The sequence below is a fragment of the Neolamprologus multifasciatus genome, chromosome 18 (genome assembly GCF_963576455.1).
Source record: "Neolamprologus multifasciatus chromosome 18, fNeoMul1.2, whole genome shotgun sequence".
Lineage (NCBI taxonomy): Eukaryota > Metazoa > Chordata > Actinopteri > Cichliformes > Cichlidae > Neolamprologus > Neolamprologus multifasciatus.
In genome coordinates this window covers 12,550,139-12,570,608 of record NC_140456.1, presented here as the reverse complement: position 1 = coordinate 12,570,608, position 20,470 = coordinate 12,550,139, and the positions used below count along the sequence as shown (strand labels likewise).

General features: G+C 40.9%; 1 protein-coding gene across 13 annotated transcripts in view; it reads right to left on the bottom strand.

Moving 5' to 3' along the window:
- Nucleotides 1-20,470, bottom strand: part of LOC146497447 (receptor-type tyrosine-protein phosphatase F) — a 162,425-nt gene that overhangs the window by 72,385 nt on the left and 69,570 nt on the right. For all 13 annotated transcript variants that reach the window (XM_085142113.1, XM_085142115.1, XM_085142120.1 and 10 more), the window contains exons 3-4: nucleotides 17,851-17,996; nucleotides 16,928-17,069 (exon numbers count right to left, since the gene is read on the bottom strand). In XM_085142113.1, coding sequence (XP_084998239.1) covers nucleotides 16,928-17,069; nucleotides 17,851-17,996 — 288 coding nt within the window. The remainder of the gene's footprint in view (nucleotides 1-16,927; nucleotides 17,070-17,850; nucleotides 17,997-20,470) is intronic.

Below are 20,470 nucleotides of genomic sequence, written 5' to 3'. Positions count from 1 at the left end.
AAACTCCTTTCTATGCGCTCATCAAAGATCATATCAAGCTATTGGATAAGATTTGAGCCCTGTCTGTCTATTTCTATTATTGCAACTCCTTCGGCTGGCCTTGTCTGCCAACTTGTCATCCTGAGAAGACAAAGACATGCCTTTGTTCAGTCCTCTTTAATTTGGAGGAAAAAGAAAAGAGATGGGAAAATTTGGAGAGAAACCAATGAAACAGTGCAGTCGTTGCAGGTTGATGTTTGTAAAGATAGAGGGAATTTTTAATAAAAAGCCTCTCTTATGCCGAAGTGTTATTCCTCAAGAAAAGCTCGATTCTCTTGTCTAGTCTATGCAAGAAAATATGAGCAAGGCAAAAATCCTGTGATAATGTCATACAGGCGTTCAGTACTGCAGCAAAAAAAAAAAATTAAAATAAAAAAAAGAATACTAAGATCATGAGCTCCACTTGTAAGGAGATTAATGTGTTCTACTTTTTTAATCTAACTACTGCATTGGTAATTTATTCAGTTTGCATGCAGACTTAACAATCTGCAATCACGCATGCTGGGTACAAACCTTTATTCTACCACTGATCTAATATTGTGCTGCATACTGAAGAGCTTTAAAACCGGTGGTATTTACTGGAACTTTTGTTTCACTTGCAAAGTGTTTCTGTGCCAGAGTTAACAACAAAAACCAGTAGAAACGCCCTGGATTTGCAATGAGTAAGGCCAGAGGCGGTGTCAGGCGGGCACAAGATGCAAATCTAGGTACGCGTGAACAGGTTCTTCCATGTTGTGATAATAAATAGGACCATTGTTCTCTCAACAGCAGTTTATCACGCACAGAGTCATACTGCAATGTGAGCAGCTTAGCGCATGAACATAGTCCGCAGTGGTTATCGCAGCGCAGTAAAAAACTGAATGGGCAGAAGGGGAACACTTAATGTGGTTTTGTGATCGTACTGCTCAATTAGAATAGCAGTGGGAGCTTTGATTATACACAAAAGGCAAGGAGAAACACTGGAAAAATAATTTATTAAGAGAAGAGGCACTGCTACTATGTTAATTAGTCAAATTAAGAAAACTGTAATCATAAACCCTTGTGTCGAGGAGGAATGCCTGTGCCACAAACATAGGCAGGTGAAGTAAGATTTAGACGAGAGATGAGGAGGAAAAAAACTCAAAAGGGACTGGGGAAAGGAGGAGAAGAGGAGGGAGCAGGGGAGGGTTGCATGCCAACCTCCTGCCAGCTCCAATTACCAGTGCGAGCGGAGCGTGGCAGCTAGGGCGATGGGTCTAATCAGAGCCCTGCTGAAAGAGACCCATCCCTGTCCTCTTGTCCAACTGGGAGGCTGCTGGAGCTCAATCCCGCACTAACGTCAGCCAGCGTTTTTCCCACAACCAAAACATACTAATCTCAATGGGGGAAAACACTCCAGACACCCCACTTCCTTTGTAAGAGGGGAGCCCTGACATAGTGGCACAAGATACAAGACTTGAATGCCTGCCTCATTTCCATCTCTGTACGCCCTGGTATCTTCTTCCGTGCAGCGCTAAGGACACAATGGTGGAGCTGCTATTAATATTCTGAAGATTACATAAGAGAGAGGCCCGTTTGGAATGAATATACAGTTATGAAAAACGTGATCGGGGATTACGTCAGCGTGCAGCGTATGAATAGTTAATCAAGTTCGGCGTAATTGTTCGCCTTAAGAAAGTAAGGTTAAAAAGTGCGCCTTTCCAAAGGTGCTCGTTTCATAGATCTGAGCCCGTCTCGTCTCAAAAAAGAAATCTAAGGCTTTATGATCTCCACATGTGCCTGTTTGCCAAGTGATGGATGACAACAATTAAAGGTGATGTCTGCTTTGATAGTGTGAACAAAAAGACCACAGTGGCAGCCACACAGCCACTTGCCTCATGAAATATTACTGCTCTAAAATCTACCCTTTCTGAGCATACATCACTGCTCTGTCTTTACAGAGAACACAAAGGCCATTTTAGCTTTTTCATTTTCAGTGTTGAAATTTGTAGCTTTTAACACTTAAGTGACAGCTAAATGTCTGACAAATGAATCTATTTTAATATATTATTTGTTTGACATGAGCACTAGAACCATTATCATCTCAATGTTTCCACTTCTTTTCTTAATTGTTCACCTTTCTGGCAGCCCAACCTGTGGGTGAAACTCAATATAGTGCAGAGACCGTTGTCGATGTCTCAACTAGTCTTGAGTCAATTTGGCACCGAAAGGCAGATGAGCAGTCGGCAGAAACAAAGCACATGGCCTCCAGCTGTTTTCAGCCGAGAACATCAACAGACACGAGACAGACATTTGCATCTGCCTCAGACATGGAAGTGTGAGAGAGGTGTCAGCGCCAGCAGAAGGTACAAACAGAAAGCCAAACAAGCACAAGTTCAGCCGAAAGAGCTTTGTGGGTAGCAGGATGCAGATAACGTTTTTAAGTCCACCGTGAAAACATAAAACTGCAAACGTAATGGCGGTCACACACTCTGCTGGAAAGTAGTAATGGGCAGAAATCTGGAGATAGCAGCATTTTAAGTTTACAGTAAAACACACTCCCACAGCTGTTGCTTATTAACATCGCCTGCTGTTTAGTAGACTTTGACCTTGTATGTGATAGGAATGGGAGTGTGAAATATGGTGACAAACAGGCAGTGACTAATTTGTAGCTACTCTTGTTCTTTTGACTTGCAAAATGACACAATGTCAGGGTACAGGTTTTTCTCACATGTTGTGCCACGAAGGGCATGTGAGCAGGCCTTTCCTGCTCTTCAGAGGAATACTAGCTGGCAGAGCTCCCACTATAGAGGTCTCCTCGGTAGGGATGGTACGGCACACCCCAACATCAAAGGAGGCCATTGATGTAATACTGTTGTAATGACATGAAAATGGTGAAAATCTCAATGGAACAGAATGAAAAAACAAAACAAAACAAATAAAACAGGATGCAAAGTACAACCAAACAAAAAATTTTTTACAGATGGATGATGTGACTAGTGACGCTGTGGTTCATTACATGACAACTAGACTGACAGATAAGTCAGTTTACTAGATTTGCTACTATAGTTGTACTCTGAGGGGTGGGAAATCCATACAAAGTGCACTGAAATATCCATTGAAATCCACATGTTGTCAAGCCAGTTGGCTCCAGTAAGCTATCTGTTACACCAGGTGTTATGGCAGTTGCTATGGAGATAGCAGCGCATCAAACAAACAAACAGCCCCTTAGGACATGTGAGCTGCATGACAGACACACCTGCATTCAACGGACCATCACAAAAATACAGCCATAACAAAAACATCGCATGCATGGTTGCTAACGCACGCTAATGCACGACATGCTAGTAGTAGTACATCACTGCGCAGTTATTCTCTTGTTTATCCAACTGTACTCGAAGTAAAGAGACTGTAATGCATGCCATGACCTTTGAAATAATACACTTTTTTGTCTGGCTGAGCAGAACATTTGGCCTTACTTCCTCGCCTACAGGCAGATAATCAATAACAGTCATCTAATTCCCCCCAAACTCCTTCCACTTCTTCCTTCCCTCCCTCTCTTCTTATCATCTCTCTCTCCACTTCCCTATTTATCTCCACTTCTCCCTCTTTCTCCCATCTGATATCATACTTCCACTGTCGTCAGTATGATCTACGGCCCTGCCAGATGCCCCGTGCCTGTTATTTATGCTGCGGCGCACCAGTTAGTACATCACCCTGGCCTCTGACCCATTACTGCAACCCAAGGGTGGTCTTCTGATTTCAAATGGTTATGCTGACCGAGTCACCTTCTGGGACAAGCACTGCTGCACAGAATCACATCCTCCATTAACTGTGCTATACGAGTAGCACAGCTGTAGGCTTTCATTTTGATATTACAGCTCCTCTTGCCTTGTGGTCCTACTAACAGGAGTTTGATTGAAGACCCTTGAGATTATGGTATTACAGACTACACGGTTTGTGGTTTACTACTTATTTTAATGTAACTGCCTCTAAGATGGAAAAACCTGAGGGCTCGTGGTAAATGTCTGCAGTAATGCGATGCGGCTAATAAGACAGGCTATTCCTCCAGGTGTCACGGGAAAGAAAAACAAGGACAGGATCAAAAATCAGAAAGCGTGACGGTTAATGAAATCGCTGTACAAAAAGAAGCAGTGCAACGGTTTGCAAATAAATGAATTAATTGATCCTCTCCACTCCTCAAATTAATCATCGGCAGAGCTTTATTGTGGCATGTTTAGTGTAATTATCGCAGATAGGAATGGCTTTTATGAGTTCTGAGAAAGGCAGTGGATGTAGTGGAATGTGGCAGGTTCTGTTAATTAAATCCTCACTGACTGGGCTCCTGTGACAGACTTTACTTATTCTCTCACTCAGAGATAATGAATAATACACAGAGTCAATGTCGACAGCTTCAACAATGATTATGTAGAGGTTTGCAGAAGTGCTCAAAAATGAGGTGCCACTATAGTTCACCTGGTTGAGCAGGCGACCCATATGCCGTAAGCCTCGGTTCGAGTCCGATACCATCTGTGCATCATTCTCCTCCACCCTCTCCCCGCTTTCCTGTCAGTTCTCTACATCATCCCGTCTCATAAACGTTAAAAGGGCAAAAATGTATTTTTTAAAGCGCTTAAAAACATCACACTGCGGCACAACCCGTTAACCGTTAACCACAGCAGATGAAAAACTGCAGTAATTTTAATCGGCAACAGCAGAGAAGAACCAAGACAAACATGACCTTCCGCTGCAAACGGTTTGATAGCTGGTAACAGTTCTGCAGATGCCCAGTTTTCCTGAAGATAGCAGCGTTTAAAAGCCAATTAGATTCACACATTTTCATGGCTAGACCATTTCTTGTAGCTGGTTTAAACACCAGCCTCGACACCATCAGGAAATACCAAGTCAACGATAAGGTAAAAACATAAGTTTACCTCAGGAATCATTAAATAACATGTTAAGCTTTTCTTATTACTTGCTGTGAACATGCCCTAACACTGAGTGCTACGGCAGGCACACCTATAACTGCGCACGCATGTTCAGTGATCCGTTTCTTGCAAAACAGGTTAAAAATATAGACAGAGATGTAATGCATGCAAAACCAATGGAGCCTTTGACAGCAGCAAGCAGACCAATAAACTACAACCTTGAAAAACACAGCTTAGAAGCATAGAGGGAAATGGGACTATTCCTCTTAAACATGGGGAAAACGTGGAGCTTAAAGCCGGCCTATAAGGCTGATAGTGAGTCAAGCCCTTCGCCTCTGCCTTGTGTGGCCCAGTGGATAAGCCAAGAGGGCTCGGTGTGTAAATGTGTGAGGAAAAGGGGTCAGGGTGAAAGGACTCCCATTAGCCAGCTCATTGAGTCTAGGTATTAGACCCCCTGACAAGCAGTCAGCCCATCCATCCATAGCCAGTCAGGGCCTGGGGAGATGTTGACTCATTGGCTTACAGAGCTACACGGTGGGCTTGGCTCTTGGTACATGCAGTGGTAGAGACCCAGGATGGCGTTAGTAAGTAAAAGGAAAAAAAAACATCAGGTTAGTCTTTAAACATTTTTTTGTAACTTTTTTGTTGGACTGTATTGTTTCATTGTTATTTCGACAGAGAATACAGAAACACACATTAGGACAAAATGCAGTTCTTGAAAAAGAAATAAAAAAGTTACATCATATTTTCTTTAAACTATGTTTCTTTAAAATTATTTTTAAGGTACACTGTACTAAATAAATAAGAAGGCAAAACATTTAGACCCACCGCTGAAAATGGATGTACTTCAACGCAACACTCCCAACAATTGTGGGCTAAAATAGACCATAAAAGCAAATCAATTTTCAAGGTTTTTATATTAGATTGTTACTTGCTTTCCATTCTAGAAGGATTTTCCTTTTTTCCCCCTGGTGTCTGTTTGTTGTCTAATCATTGGTTTTGCATGACTCACAGACAGACAAAGACAGACACAAGCAGCTTTCACTGTCACCAACATCAAAGCGTTTGGATGACACCATTTATACTAAACCAATCAACAAAATATACAATTATGAAGTAGGAATTGTTATATGAAATATTTGTTTGAAATCGAAGAAATCAAAAGCAATTCTGCTCCAAGGTCGACACAATCTCAATAAACCACATGTAATCATTTGGGCCTATATCTAATTTACAATTTATAGAGCTACGCTTTCTCCCTGACAAGGAGAGGATATTAAATACAGCAGAGATCTTTATTAACTTTATAAGAAAAAAACCAACACAGAATGCCAACAAGCCTGGCTGAGATTTTGAACTTCTGCCAAGCATAAAACACTTTTCTTTTTTACTAAAGCACAAAGATCAGCATAAAGCAATGAGTAAATTGATTTGATGCAAAATTACGTTATAGGTGTTTGCAGGGCTCAGAGCTCTTGGGTATAAGTACCTATTAACTTGAATTTGACCCTTCAAATATCAATTTGATACAGGGGCACATTTGTGAGTGACAGTTTTCATCAACCTGTGTTTATATTCAGAGAGACTCCCTATATTTCCAGATAAATGTTAGTCTCACATTTTTGATATGTGACTTTTTCTCCCTACATTTTTTTTTAAACTGGTTTAGCTTGAGATATGACACCACAATAAAAACTAAAAAATGCTTATACTTACATTCTAGTAATCCAGTAAAGGAAGCAGGCTGAATGTATGCATCGGGGTGGGAAATTACCCAGTTCACTAAGGCTGTGGTCCCACAAACAAATTTTCAGTAAAGTCTGTAATTGAATGATAAAGGCCAGCTGCAGCTGTTTGTGGCAGATATTTAATAACAGATGACAATTCACAGATATCCCCGTCTGTTCTTGACAATACCCAGACGTAAACGGATGTTCATGTCTTGTCACATCTCCAATATCTTCTTAAATCCAGGGGAAAATGTCCAGATGAGAAGTGCAATCCGTCCTGACAATCATGAAAGGCCATAACTTCATGTTTAATACAGTGACAGATTACAGCTGTGGTCTCATGGCAGCAGCCAGATGCAACAAAGTTTCAATGTACAAGCTATGACACAAGAAAACAAAGCACTATGGAACCCAGTGTGAACAAATACTGGGAAATTAATGATATTTTATGACTTTTGTTTCCAGTCTGATGTATATATATACACACTGTTTTTTTTCCTCAGTGTCATCTCTAGAGTAGTATTTATTGCAGGGCAGTGTTATGATTACTGTGTCCACCTTGTATTGTTATCTACACAAGAGACAAGAAAAATCATTATATCGGTCATTCCGGCTTTAAGCCAAGAGAAACAGAGCTTTGATGCCTGCATTTGTTTAGCCGATTTCTTTTTCCTGCTTTCTTGAGCTTAGAAGTTGAGCAAATGTGTTCTTTGGGAGAAACTGCAAAGCTCACATTGACTGAAACATGCTTTGAAATGAGATAAATTCATCCATCATTAGCCTTTTCTTAACATCTTTCACAATGTCAAAGTTTTTTAGCTGCGCGCTTGAAGTTGTGAAGTAAATTAGAGAAATGTAAATTCGCTCTACAGTCATTAGGCCAGTCTGCAGCTGTGTTTTGGGGATTTAATACAAATTGATATGCTTTCCATGCTGAAGAAAGTGGTGGGAAGCAGACAAACGCTGTAATGAAGCAGGTAACTTTTAAAGACCAGGTGAAATTCACTTAACTGCACAACAAAAAAAAACCCACACAAAAATGGTGCAAAAACAACATCGTTTTGGTAGTAATAAATGCCTGACTTGTCTGGTTCTCCATGCTATCCTCTGCCACCTTTCTCTCGCTCTATCCCCTAAGGGCATAGACAAGATCAGTAATGATGGTGCAGACATACCAGACACTGCAGATACAGCTTGCCAAAAGCACAGAGCAATTGATGGACAAGTACAGATGATTAAAGGCTGCCTCAAAGCAAAAATGACTCCATCCAGATGTCTTGCATGTAACATAAAATATTGAGTCCAGCATCAAATAAATTTCATGGAATAGAGCGCTTAATCAATGTCGATTTAATTGGTACATCCAATGTATATACAACAAGACTGAAGATAATGACTTGTTTGGGGCGGGATTTTTAGAAATCTGCAATGATTGATCACACAAACAGATGGTAATTCTTAAAAGTTTTTGACTTGCACACCTATAAATTCGTGCCAGTTCATCAGCTGTATTCTTGTACACCGGACAAACAAGGCTGGCTAAGGAAAATGGGAATGTGGTAGTAGATGTGTCGGTTTTCTTAATTTTCTTCCTAAACAACAAGCAGCATAAACATGTTTATGTCTAAAAATCGACTTGTCCTACTTATAATCTCCAAGTCCTTGGAAGCAAGGGTGCAAGGATGCAGATTGGGTGGCCAGGAGAGTGACTCCACCCCGCCATATTGTGCAAGTCCTTGGGAGAAGCATGCATAGACAGATGCAGTTTGTTTCTGTCAGACTGGATATGATCTACGATGCTGGGCCTCCAGCCAGCAGATGGTAGGAGAAATTAAATCTGTGACACAGACTGTCACAGTGGACCACAAGAATACATCGGACGCATGTGTGTGTGTGTTGAGTGTGTGTGCATGTATGCATGGGTAGGTGACAATGGGAGACACCTGTAGATCAGTGTGAGTGGGAGCATGTCCCTGGACGGTTTTGTGTGCATGCAGGTCTGTGCTACTGTCTTTTTTCGTCCTATGATATGCAATATTAAATATGAACTGACTACTCACCCTGTTGAACAAGGCAGGTAGATAACACTTTAAATGGTAGGAGAAACCCACCAGTAATGATAAAAAGAGAATCGCAGAGAGTGGAGAAGTAATGTGGGAAATAGCAGTTACACAAAACTGCTTTATTTTGGTCATTGTGGGTGATCTGAATAGCAAAGGAAAGGAAAGTATTAAGTTGTTGGAGGAGCAGGGTTCGGTATTAAAATCATTCCGATATCATCCCGGGCAAGATAGCTTCTGTATGTATTTATCTTGCCCGGGAAGAGGCGCAATGAGATTTCTATGCTGTTTATCCAGTCAGGTTTGTTGTCCGCACTTGCCTGGCTCCTGAGATATTTATTACTGGCATTGTGTCGCAGTCATTTTCTGCCTCTGCACAAGGGACTATAATGCATGGCAAGCAAATAAAGCTCTTTCTAACCAGTGAGTCCGTAATTTGTTTACTGCCACCAAACACAGAAGCACTAAATGCAGTCAACGCAGTAAACCTGGGACACTGTACTGAATTATACTTTCTAAACTCTGTGTACAAAAAACAGATGAGTTTTCAACACTGCTGTATAATTATGGTCTCCTTTCTCCATCTTAAGATTAGAGAGGCATAAAATTGACTCAAAGGGCAAAACTCTATTAATATTACACAGAACTACATGACTCCAAAGTTTGATGTTTGGCATGTTTTCACCAAGGAAGGAACTACTTTTTTCTTTATCAACTACAGAAACTCCAAGTCCTTGCATATTACTCGCTTGACCTTTCCAAAAATTACATTTTTTCTTGATATTGCATGTTCAGAGTAAACCGGGGAACTTCAAAAAACTTGTGGTTTGAAAGGGACCCTTTCTAATTCACCCTCTGACGGTGGAATATTCTGGTAATGACAGGGCTTTTGATATGGTACCATTTAATAACGTTCCTCCTTTCCTTTAAGACCTGTCTGCTCTCTCCCAAAGGACAGGAAAATGTTCTCCAGCACAGCACAGGAAAAAAAAGAAAAAAAAAGCAGTTTCAGCTCATGCAGTCATGGGAAGAACTACAGATATCAGTTTGGCATTTTAGTTAGTTTTAGGGTTTTTATGCTGGAGAGGTTTTGCTTAAACTACCGTATTTTTCGTTCTATAAGGCGCACTTAAAATCCTTTCATTTTCTCAATCGACAGTGCACCGTATAATCCGATGCACCTTGTGTATGAATTCTGGTTGTGCTTACTGACCTCGAACCAATTTTATGTGGTACACGGCCCTCAAAAATCTGTCAAAATTTTTTTAGTATGACTATGGTAAGCTACGAAGCCGCACCCCTTGATGGATTGTCAGAGCATTACGGCTACCGTAGTCAGGAGCCTTGTGGAGTAATCTGGGTCCAAAACTCCGTCTGCTTCAGGTCCCAAAGTCAAACAAACACTGTGGCATCACTGAGAGTTAAAAACTGTCTTAATTCTTTCATCTTTAATAAAAGCGTTGCTGCTTTACCAGGTGTAACAATTAAGTTTAACATCCAGGCATCCATGAAAACAGAATTTATTAAATTTAATGGAGTTAGACATTAGCAGGAAGTTAGCTCGCTAATTTCCACCTAAACATGATATAGCATGTTCTGACAGAGATTTCTGAAAAAAAATTAAAACGTACAGCTCTGCTATCACTTCCAACATAAATGAAGACAAAAACTAAACAGCAGTGACTTTTGTAGGGTTACTGAAGTTGGACTAGCTGGTATATAACAATGCACTATATGATCGCTAGCGACACAGCTATGTTAGCATAACATAAACACAGTGAAGCTGGAGGATGAATGCTAATTTTTTTCCCACTTGATAAAAGTTAACGGTAGAGTTCAGGAGTTCAGTTAGGGACAAATGCAATTGCATGGCAGGATGCTGTAAATGGACCAAACTTCAGTCAGGAGAACAACTGAGATAATAGCAGAGATAAGAGCAGCTGCCAGAGAATTCAGCATTGATGAATCAATGACACGGAAGTGGAGGAAGCGAGAAGAATGAGTTGAGTAAAGTTCGACTTATCTGTTTTGTTTTGCTTAATGCGCCTTATAATCCGGAGCGCCTTATGGTCCGAAAAATACGGTAATGCCAGGGAAACTCATTGTTAGTGAGTCAAAGCAGAAAGGCATTTTTCTCAACTTACTTTGGTTTGATACAGTTTTTGATTAATACAAATAACTACAAACAGTTTTCTTCATGCTTAAAAATGAATTACTGGGTTAATACAGAGAAACTGTCTGCACTTCTATATGCCATAAAAGGAAACAAAAGGCAGCATTAGGATCTATGGACTCTTATTTCACTGTGATAACTGATCTCTAATTAAATGTTACTGTAAAATCTCTGAGCTAAGAATCTTTAAACTGAAAATGAGACCACTGCTGTAGGCCTTTCCCAGAACTTGGCAATTTTGCACTTCCCTGGTAGCTAATGGAAATCAATTAAAGTAAAGCACTTTTAAGGCTTTTGCTCAAGGCAATTTGATGAAAATTTGGTGTTGATTTTGGACAAACCTTGTCGACATACAGTTGCGAAGACTCTATCAACTGGACCACAGAGACAAATTTGTTTTTTATCAATTTTGTCATGACGTGATTCTGACACCGCCTTAGTCCTTTCTTGATCTGAGTCATTGCATTTTAAATTTCATCTAATGTTAGCGGTGATAAATATGAATTATTGCCTTGACATGGAGAAGTGGCATTTAAGACTGATGTTGTCAGCCGAGATGTCTTTTCCGGACGGCAGTAGTTTATTTCATACATCACAGAGACAAGCACCATTTACCTGGACATTTACTGAGGCAGTTCAATTCAAGGGAGGTGGGGAGGTGGCGCTCAAGGTCAGACCACTGGCATCGTTACCCATGTAATGAGTCATTGTTCCTCTTGGTCATCTACTACCTCACTACAACTTCAATTTGCCACCACACCGTCCACGGCAGTGACGCAGAGCAGGCAGCGAGACAGAAGTGGGTAGGCACAGAAAAACCATTATGAATGCAAACAGATGAAGGAAATATAAATAAATAAGAGTTTGAGAGAAAAAAGGAACGAAAGGCTGAAACAGTATTTCTCAATCACAGCTCTCCTAGCAATGCCTGCATCATCATTTAGCCACATAGGTCGGAGCTGCAGACAGGCAACCAATTCTCTCTCTCTCTCCCTCACACACACACACACACACACACACAGACACACACCATAAAAATGACATTTTAGATGTAAGGCAATTGTTCAAAACACTGCAGTTAAAAAAAGAAGACTTGTAGTAAAGGATCCTCACAAGCTGACTTATGAAAGTCTGGCAGTTTTGTACTTTTTATTACGCACCCGCGTGTGTGTGTTTGTCTCTTGCACACACAAAATGAAGAATGGCTAAGCTGACTTTGGGCCCGTATGCAAGTCTCAGTGGTGTGACCCCTTGAGCAGGGGCGTGAGAACTGCGACGAACAAAGAGCAGGGTTGTTACAGCGTGACAGAATTACAGAGCGACTCGAGACTCATGACTGCGAAAGTGCTAAAGCCCGACTTGGCTAGCGTGAAAACGTGCCTTTGCAACTCCCCGCAGGTGAGTATCCGATTACATAACATCTGTACGTAGGTCTCCAACAACAAGTCAGACATAAAGTGAAATAACTCTCATGAAGTCTTGATTTTTTTATACAAAGTTGAGTAACTCAACCACAGAGTCACAATAAGTGACTGCCAGTGAGGTCAAGCCAAAATAAAGTGTAAGGCAATGACTTATCGGGCCATTTTTAAAGAGCCCGAGTCCTTCTGTTACCAGTGCTCCACGTCTTGACCAAGTTTCTTTGCATTTTGCTTGATAGTTTCTGTTAAATCTTGCCCACAAACAGCAAGACTAACAGAAGGTACTGCTCACCTACTTTCACAGTCACATTGTTAAGTTTTTCTACTAAAAAATAAAAAATACAAGCAATAAAAAAAAATCCTTCAAGGAACTTGTTGAAGTATCATGTGGTGCCACAGGACACTGTTACTACTGACACAAAATAAACACGAACCCCAGAAAATGGCTAAAAATCACAGCAAGTGATCCAGACAATAATGAACTGCTGAACCTAGGTGCATACGCAGCATGGTGTTCCTCTGCCAACACAGAAAGCAGGTGTAAAGCTGCTCTGGCATGACTGTCATAATCCATATTTTGCACGACTGGCATAACAAAATAAAGAGCCAGTATATGAAATAATCGTAATTAATGCTCGACCTTCCTTTGCTCTGCTAAAACCTATAATCCAGATCGACTTATAGCTATAATGACTTCACCGTTCTCGCTGCGTGTCTGAATGGGGGTGCTCAGCACTACGGCGGCTTCGTGGGGATACAAAGTCACATGCACTTGAATTCATGCGGAGAGTGTGAGCTTCCTCGTAGTGGAAAGCAAAAACAGGACTGTTTTGCTTATGAAGACATTCTTTTGACCGTGGTTTCTTTATCCAGTGAGGACAGACAAACCCGACATGTTTGCAACAGCACATTTACCGAGTAGCTCTGCTGGTTTTGTGCCTTGCTCGACGACACCACAAAGATTTCTGGCTACAGACGCCTTCACTGTTACTTTCCCCAGACTTTATGATTTGTTCTCGATGTGAAAAGGCTATGTATATTCTGATGTGACACCCACGTTTCAAACCTCAGGCTACTCCTGGCCCATTAAAAGCGAGGGTCATTAGTCTCCATCTGTTTGGTGCTGCCCCAGTGTTTTCTTGTGCTGCTGATATGAACTTGATATATCACTAGGCTACAAACAATAGTCTAAAAATAGAGTGGAGCTGACGTCATTGCTCTGTAAGGGAATGCGTGTTTGTTCTGAGTGTGTGTTTGACAGTGAATATCTGTGCATGTGTGTTTGTATGAACAGTCAGCTCATCGTAAGGCTTCAGGCGGAGTCGAGTTCTTTATTTAAACACGATGTGTCGTTCTGGTCTTTGACAGGTTTTGTGAGAAAGCGTAGAGAACGACTTTTACGAGATGGCTTGTTCACAAATCAATCATGCTAAACATCAGTGGTGACTAGATGGCATCCAATAAATTGTTTAACTAATAAATACAATAATTCTAACAATGTTACTGTTTTGTTTTTTTTATTGAGAATTAGGGCTGCACGATTAATTGTTAGAAAATCGCGATCTCAATTCATACTTATGTGCGATCTCATTTCCAAATGACAACGATTTTAAAAAAAATTTTAAAAAAAGACGGCGACGATTGTACCGCATTTTGATCCAGGATGTGATCTGCATGAAAACAAGCGCTCACTCTTCCTGCTCAACAAATGACAAGGGCGGAGCCTTACACCACGTGATACAGAAGCTGGCTGCTAAAATTGGCAGGGAAAAAACAACGGAGAGCACGTCAGGGATTACGAGAAAGTGACTGGAGAAAATGCGTCCGGGTCAACCACCTAAACATCAATAACGGGAACCTTATACAGCGCTTCCCTATACCCGTCGAACTCCCGCAGGCACAAAGAAATTACGGAGGCTATTACTTATCACCTGACCAAAGATATGGCTCCCATCAACACTGTGCAAAACGAGGGATTTAGGAAAATGATCAACACCCTAGACAAACGCTACACAGTGCCGTCCCGGAACTATTTTTCTATTGTTGCACTACCTGCTCTATACACGCAGTGTTGAGCAACGGTGGAGACGGAATTTCAAGCAGTGCAACATTTTGCGGCAACAACAAAATGTGAGACATTTGTTGTTTTTATGTTCAGTCTCAACTGTTACGAAGTTGATGTGCAGTTAATAAGTGCAATAAATATTTATATTGGAAAAGAAAATCGTAAGAGAATTGTGATCTCAATTCTAAGCAAAAAAATCGAGATTCTCATTTTATGCAAAATCGTGCAGCCCTATTGAGAATGGACAGAAAAGTTCAAAAACAATATTACATCACTGTTATTTACACTTGAACAGCTGTTCTCGTACGTTTGGCAGAGGTTGCTCAGCTCCAACACAAACAAACCAACTTGTGATAGTCCTGCTGGAGTACACGTTCCAAAATAAAAAAGGTATTTGTGTCTGCGCTGACAAAGACTTCTTTACTTTGGCTGTCTGCCATCTCACCTCGGACAGGTAAGTAGATGGGGCTTGCATCAGTCTGTAGACCGACAGGACCTGTTTTTATGATCCTGTATTGTTTTGCTTTGTGCAACTAAAACAATGAGCCAAAACTGCTCCAACCATGCAGAGAGGCGACAACTCAGGTATTGCTATTTCACTGATATGATGACTATAGCACTTCCAAACACTTTCCCTCAGTTTAATATAACAATATATATTAATGCATGTACACATAAGTATAAATTGTCAATTTCAAAAACTGAGGAGTGTATAAAATAAATGTTTCATTTCATTATGATTTGAAGATCAGAAGACTGTGTTGCAAAGACTTTTCCTGAAACTCTCGATTACACAGAACTATGAGGGAAGTAGTCTTTGGAAAAATAGCCGTAATTAGAAAAATACTTGGCAACTGACTGGATCTGAATTACAAAAGAACCTAAAGTGGTGAAGAGGAAAAAGAAGATGCAGTTTGAGTCTATAAAAGCTACCAAGCAGTCAGTCTAGTATGAAGTTAGCATGTCATTAGACAATGCTTGCCATCCTTGCAACACAAAATTGCAGTTGAGAGGAATTTAAAAAAAACAACAACAACAACTTGGCAGGTGATCAGACGAAATATCTATATTTTCACAACTGAAACACCTCAGCTGTGACTGTTGGCCATTACATTTTTATAGGACAGTGTGTGGTTTGGCTTCACGTTCACAGCTTGAAGCCTGGCACAATATATTCCCTCTTGATTTTGATATTGCCAGTCTCACAAGTATCAAGTTCCCTCACAGGGTAACATGGTCATAGTTTAAGGTCTGGCTACTACTCCATGGTGAAAATGTGTGCAGTAAATATGTATCAGTACAGCCTAATAGATAAAAGGCATGAACGACAGATGAAAGAAAGAAGACTGATAGAAGATGCTTTCATGTAAAGTAAGTCTGCTGGTATAAACAGCTGCTCACTGTCGAGTAAGATCATTTTCCGTATTTCACTGAGTAAGGGACTCCAAACTTGACCCGTACACAAAGACTATGATTAAGCTAATCTCATTCATATGAGTTTTATGTCATATTGCCCGCATAAACCTATTTGTTTATGAAACAGCATTCTTCGTGATATAGTGCAAAAGAGGGGTAAAAAGAAAACCTTTCTTTGTACTGAAGAAAAGCACCTACGGGAAGATTATGCAAGCCCAGCCGATGATATCACCAAATCAGCGTGGACAGAGAAAAAAAGGAAGGGTGGGTGTAAAGAAGATGGGATTCAAACTGGGGATGGAAAGGCTGATTTTGAATGAGAGGGGATCTGCTTTAATGCCGGTGTAATGGCTATAGACGGCCTTAATCCTCCCTCTGGCTAGCTATGGAGCTTTTTTTTCGTTTCCTTTAAAGTTTGTAATGAAATCAACTCCTGTGGTGACTAGCTGCCACATGACAAAATTACAATCAATTAAAGAAGAAATTCGCACCTCTAGGCCCATATACTTTGCACATACACATACATGAACTCTATAGGCAAAAAAAGGAAAAGAGGTCCATGAAGGTCAAACTAGCCTGCAGGCACTGAGGGTGCTTGTACATGTAGAAACCACTCAAACATCCAAACATTATTTATATGCATATAAAGAATTTTTTCTTGAAGTTATGTGGGCAGGCAGAGAATTATTGATTTATAAACGTTTATATAAGTCATACATGTTAGCATCAGGCAGTATTTACAGCTGCTTTTTTAGATGATTGTGGCTTTGTTTTTAAAAAGTACTCAAATCCAAGTGACCAGCTGAAAGATCTCGCATTATACCCAAAAACTGTATAAAATTGTCAAAATATATAAAAACATAAGCTAAAGATTGCAGCTCACACATTTGCTGAGCCGCTAGCTTATTTAAAAAATGTTTAACCTTGCAAATTAAGATACCGCTGTTCCTCCTTGGCAAGGGCAATACCAGGAATTCCACCAATTTCATATGTATGAATTATTAAAGCAAACACTCCTATTTCCTTATATATTGACATAAAGGATTTGAAAACCACCAGCAACAGGGAAAAAAGGACCACTGTGAAAGCAAGTGTGGAGAGAGAAACCAAGTGGAAAAAGCAGGAGACTTATCTTACCTTCAAGCACTGTAAGCTTGGCACTGGTGTTGATCTCGCCGGCGCTGTTAGTGGCCGTGCACTCATAAATGGCTTCGTCTCTGTGCGTGCGCAGAGGCTGGATCCGCAGTACGGAGCCCGAACCGTCGTCAAATTCAATCACCTGAAAAAAAACCACAGGAAAGTAAAGATGTAGGAAGTCCATTTTTAGTGGCCTCAATATTACACTACCTTTATTATGCGATATAAACAACATACATTCCTACATGCAGATTACTTGATTTTTTTCTAATGTGGGAGGTAAAGCATTTTTTATTTGTCATTGGTGCTCTTTTACTAGTTTCTATGTATCCCTTCAATCCCCTCTTAATCAAAAGGAAAAATCAGCTGAGGTCATGTCTAAAAACACTGACACAGAACAGAAGAAGTACAAACCAATAGCTCCTCAGGTACCAGTTATGTAATGTCACAGAGGTAGGAGTGGCCAGAAACAGCGAGAACCCCCAGCTAAAGTATCCCCTCCTCTTCAAAGGGGAGCACAAGTGGGAGGGGAAATACATCACATACGTTACAGTGGTGCGTGCCCAGATATGGTGTAGCCGGGGGACACGGGGGAAAGGATGAGCGTGTGAAAAAACAAACAGAGATGAAACAGACTACATAAATCAAGATGGAGGGAGATTAAAGAGAAAGGAAGATTGTCTAGGTTCCCTTGGAGAACTGAAGAGTCGGTGTGATGCTCAATAACAGGGGCAAGCCATTTGTGCGTCCTGTGTGAATGTATCATTTGTGTGAATGCTGCCAGTCCGCACGCATGTGTGGATGCGTCTGGTCTCAATGAGAGGTTATAAAAGCAGTCTAACGTGCTGCGTTTGTTCCTGCCTGCATTATGTTTGTACATGCAAAGGTGCTCAGAGATGTGAAAGTCACGCATGAGTGCCCACCTCGAAGCGCTGGGAGCTGACTTTCTTGCCTTTCTTCATCCAGGTGATTCTTGGTTTCGGCTCCCCTGTGGCTTGGCACACAAACGATGCAACTCCGCCCGAGATGCCCGTCTGATCCTCAGGGGATTTGACGAAACTTGGCAAGCCTGAGGAAGACGAGGTGAAAGGGATAGAGTAAGGGAAATAAGTTATTGACAGGGAAAGAGGCTGAGACTAGAGGGAGAATGTATCTATCGGTGTCACTTTTCTCCACACAAAGGCAACCCTGAGAAAACCCACACAGGCATTGTTGCTGTGCACACCTGCAGCTCAGTCATGAGAGACACGTCTAGTCTTTGTGTGCTTGTCACTGTATCATGTTCTCACCTTTAACCTGACACATGGTTTAAAACACGACGAAGTTTCTCACTAGAAAAAAAAATAGACTTCTGTTAATTGGGCTGTTTAGCTATCAAATAGTTGGCATATCCCAAAATTGGAGATTTGATACTGTACTGCCGTGGAAAACACCTCCAACTGGGATTTCGCCTGTTTGCCTTTAGGGTTCTACAGGGCAACACACTCAGCACCATTGTACATACGACAATGGAGTGTTTCAACAGCCTGTCAAGGCTGACGTGATGCTACAATGTGCATACCTTAGCTCTGCGTAACAACTGCAATGCTTTATGCTTTATCTACAGCCTCAGATGTGCATAATCTTGTCTTCGGCACCATGACACAATGTCCCTATTGCAGCTCTGTCAGCTCGTGTTTCATCTCCAGAGTCATTAAAAAGGGAGGTAGGGAACACCTAGACCACAGATGAGCAGACTGCCCCATGGAGACATGCACAAGGGGGTAAATCATTATGCCGTGTACACACAAGAGGCGCCAGCTTCCCATCTCTGAGTACACGCTGGGGAGAAATCCAGCAATGGCTTCCACCACTGTTTCTTGTTATAGCATAACATTTGTATTTTTTTTGGAAAAGAAGCATGTGGGGAGGTTCACTATCTGGTTAGCACAACGCTGTAATTTTTTCAGAAAAAGAAGCTCCACCTGCTACATCATCACACTCTGCACTCACTTGGCTAGAGAGAGACAGACAGAGGTGGTGTTGGCTGTCCTTGCTTGAGGACATATCCACAGAGGCGCGTCCTTCAATGCAATGCTGCAGTTTTACAATAAAAGGATACGGCAAGGCTGCAGGCAGTTGCATGTGCATGCATACATACCATATGTTACACATATTTAAATTCAACTAGTTGGAGGAAGAAAGGCACTACCACGGTGTGAAACACCACAGAATAATTGATCGACATGCAGATGTCAATATTTTCTAGTGACCTTTATGAAAATATACAAATTCTATTGATTCAAGGTTATTTCTGCTAAAATATCTTTGTTTTCAAACCACTGCAGAAGATTCAAAATGAAATCTTTTGACATTACATTTAAAAATTTCATGAAATTTAATATTAATTTCAAGTCTTGACATGATATCGTGACTTTTTTAGTTTAAAATGAAATGAACAGCAAGGCCATATTTATTCTTTCAAAGGTGAGACAACGTTGCCAGTACTTAGGATAAAAAATATAATATATAATATAATATAACGGCAGTGTAGGTCAAATAAAAGCTAACACACTCATAAGAGTGTGTTACGAAAGGTAAACGTGTTTGTCTCTTGTGATGATGTCATGTTGTTTAAATGCCATGTAATGGCACATAACGGTCATATAACTGTCTAAAAAGTGTAACACCTTAAAAAAAACCCAAACAAATCAAATGTACTACAGCACAGTCAAGTGTTAATGGGAAGTCAACCTGATGTTGATCTTGTCCCCAAACTCACCTGACATTTGAATTCGATTTTTGATTTATTTATTTTTTTTGTCCTGGTTATTTTCAGGAACAAGCAACTGCGAAAGCACAATAATCTATAGCATCAGAATGTGGCTGTGACACACATGCATGTGGCGGCAAGACACCTGAGTTAACAAGTCCACCCTGATAAGCATTAAGAATGTATGCCTGAGCATGCCTGAGGATGCCTGAGCCTGCGCTTGGGTGGTGCTTTGGAATGCTCAAACCCTGATTATCAGCCATCAGTCTTAGAAGAGTTGCTGCCAACATCTGTCTGTTGCAGCAGCATTCAGACTGATGTCAGGGTTTTCACTTTGTTGCACGGCTGAAGGATCAGACAGTATTAAAATAGTTCAGCGCACATGATTCAAATTAAAGGACATAAGCTTGTGTATTGCCACACTCATTTAAGTTAGAAACTGCTGGATCTTAGAAATCTTTAGGATTTTAAGGATAAACAGAAAAACAGTGGAAACTGGACTCGTGGAGCTTTTCCCGTATTAATCCTCTTAAACAAGCTTCCCCTGAATTTCGATAGTTGACCTGTGACTCGCGGGCTAAACTGTGGCAAATTCAGAGCTCTCCATCGTTAATCCAGATCTCACCGAGCATCAATCACAAAATCACAAGTCAATGCGGTGACCCTGAACCACAGACTTACACATGGGGTTAATGGTGGTCCTACCACACTCCACTGAAAGGACAGAGGCATTTACTTTTGAACTGCGAGAGTTGGTGTTCCTCTGTCAGCACAGCCACTACTGAAGGGTG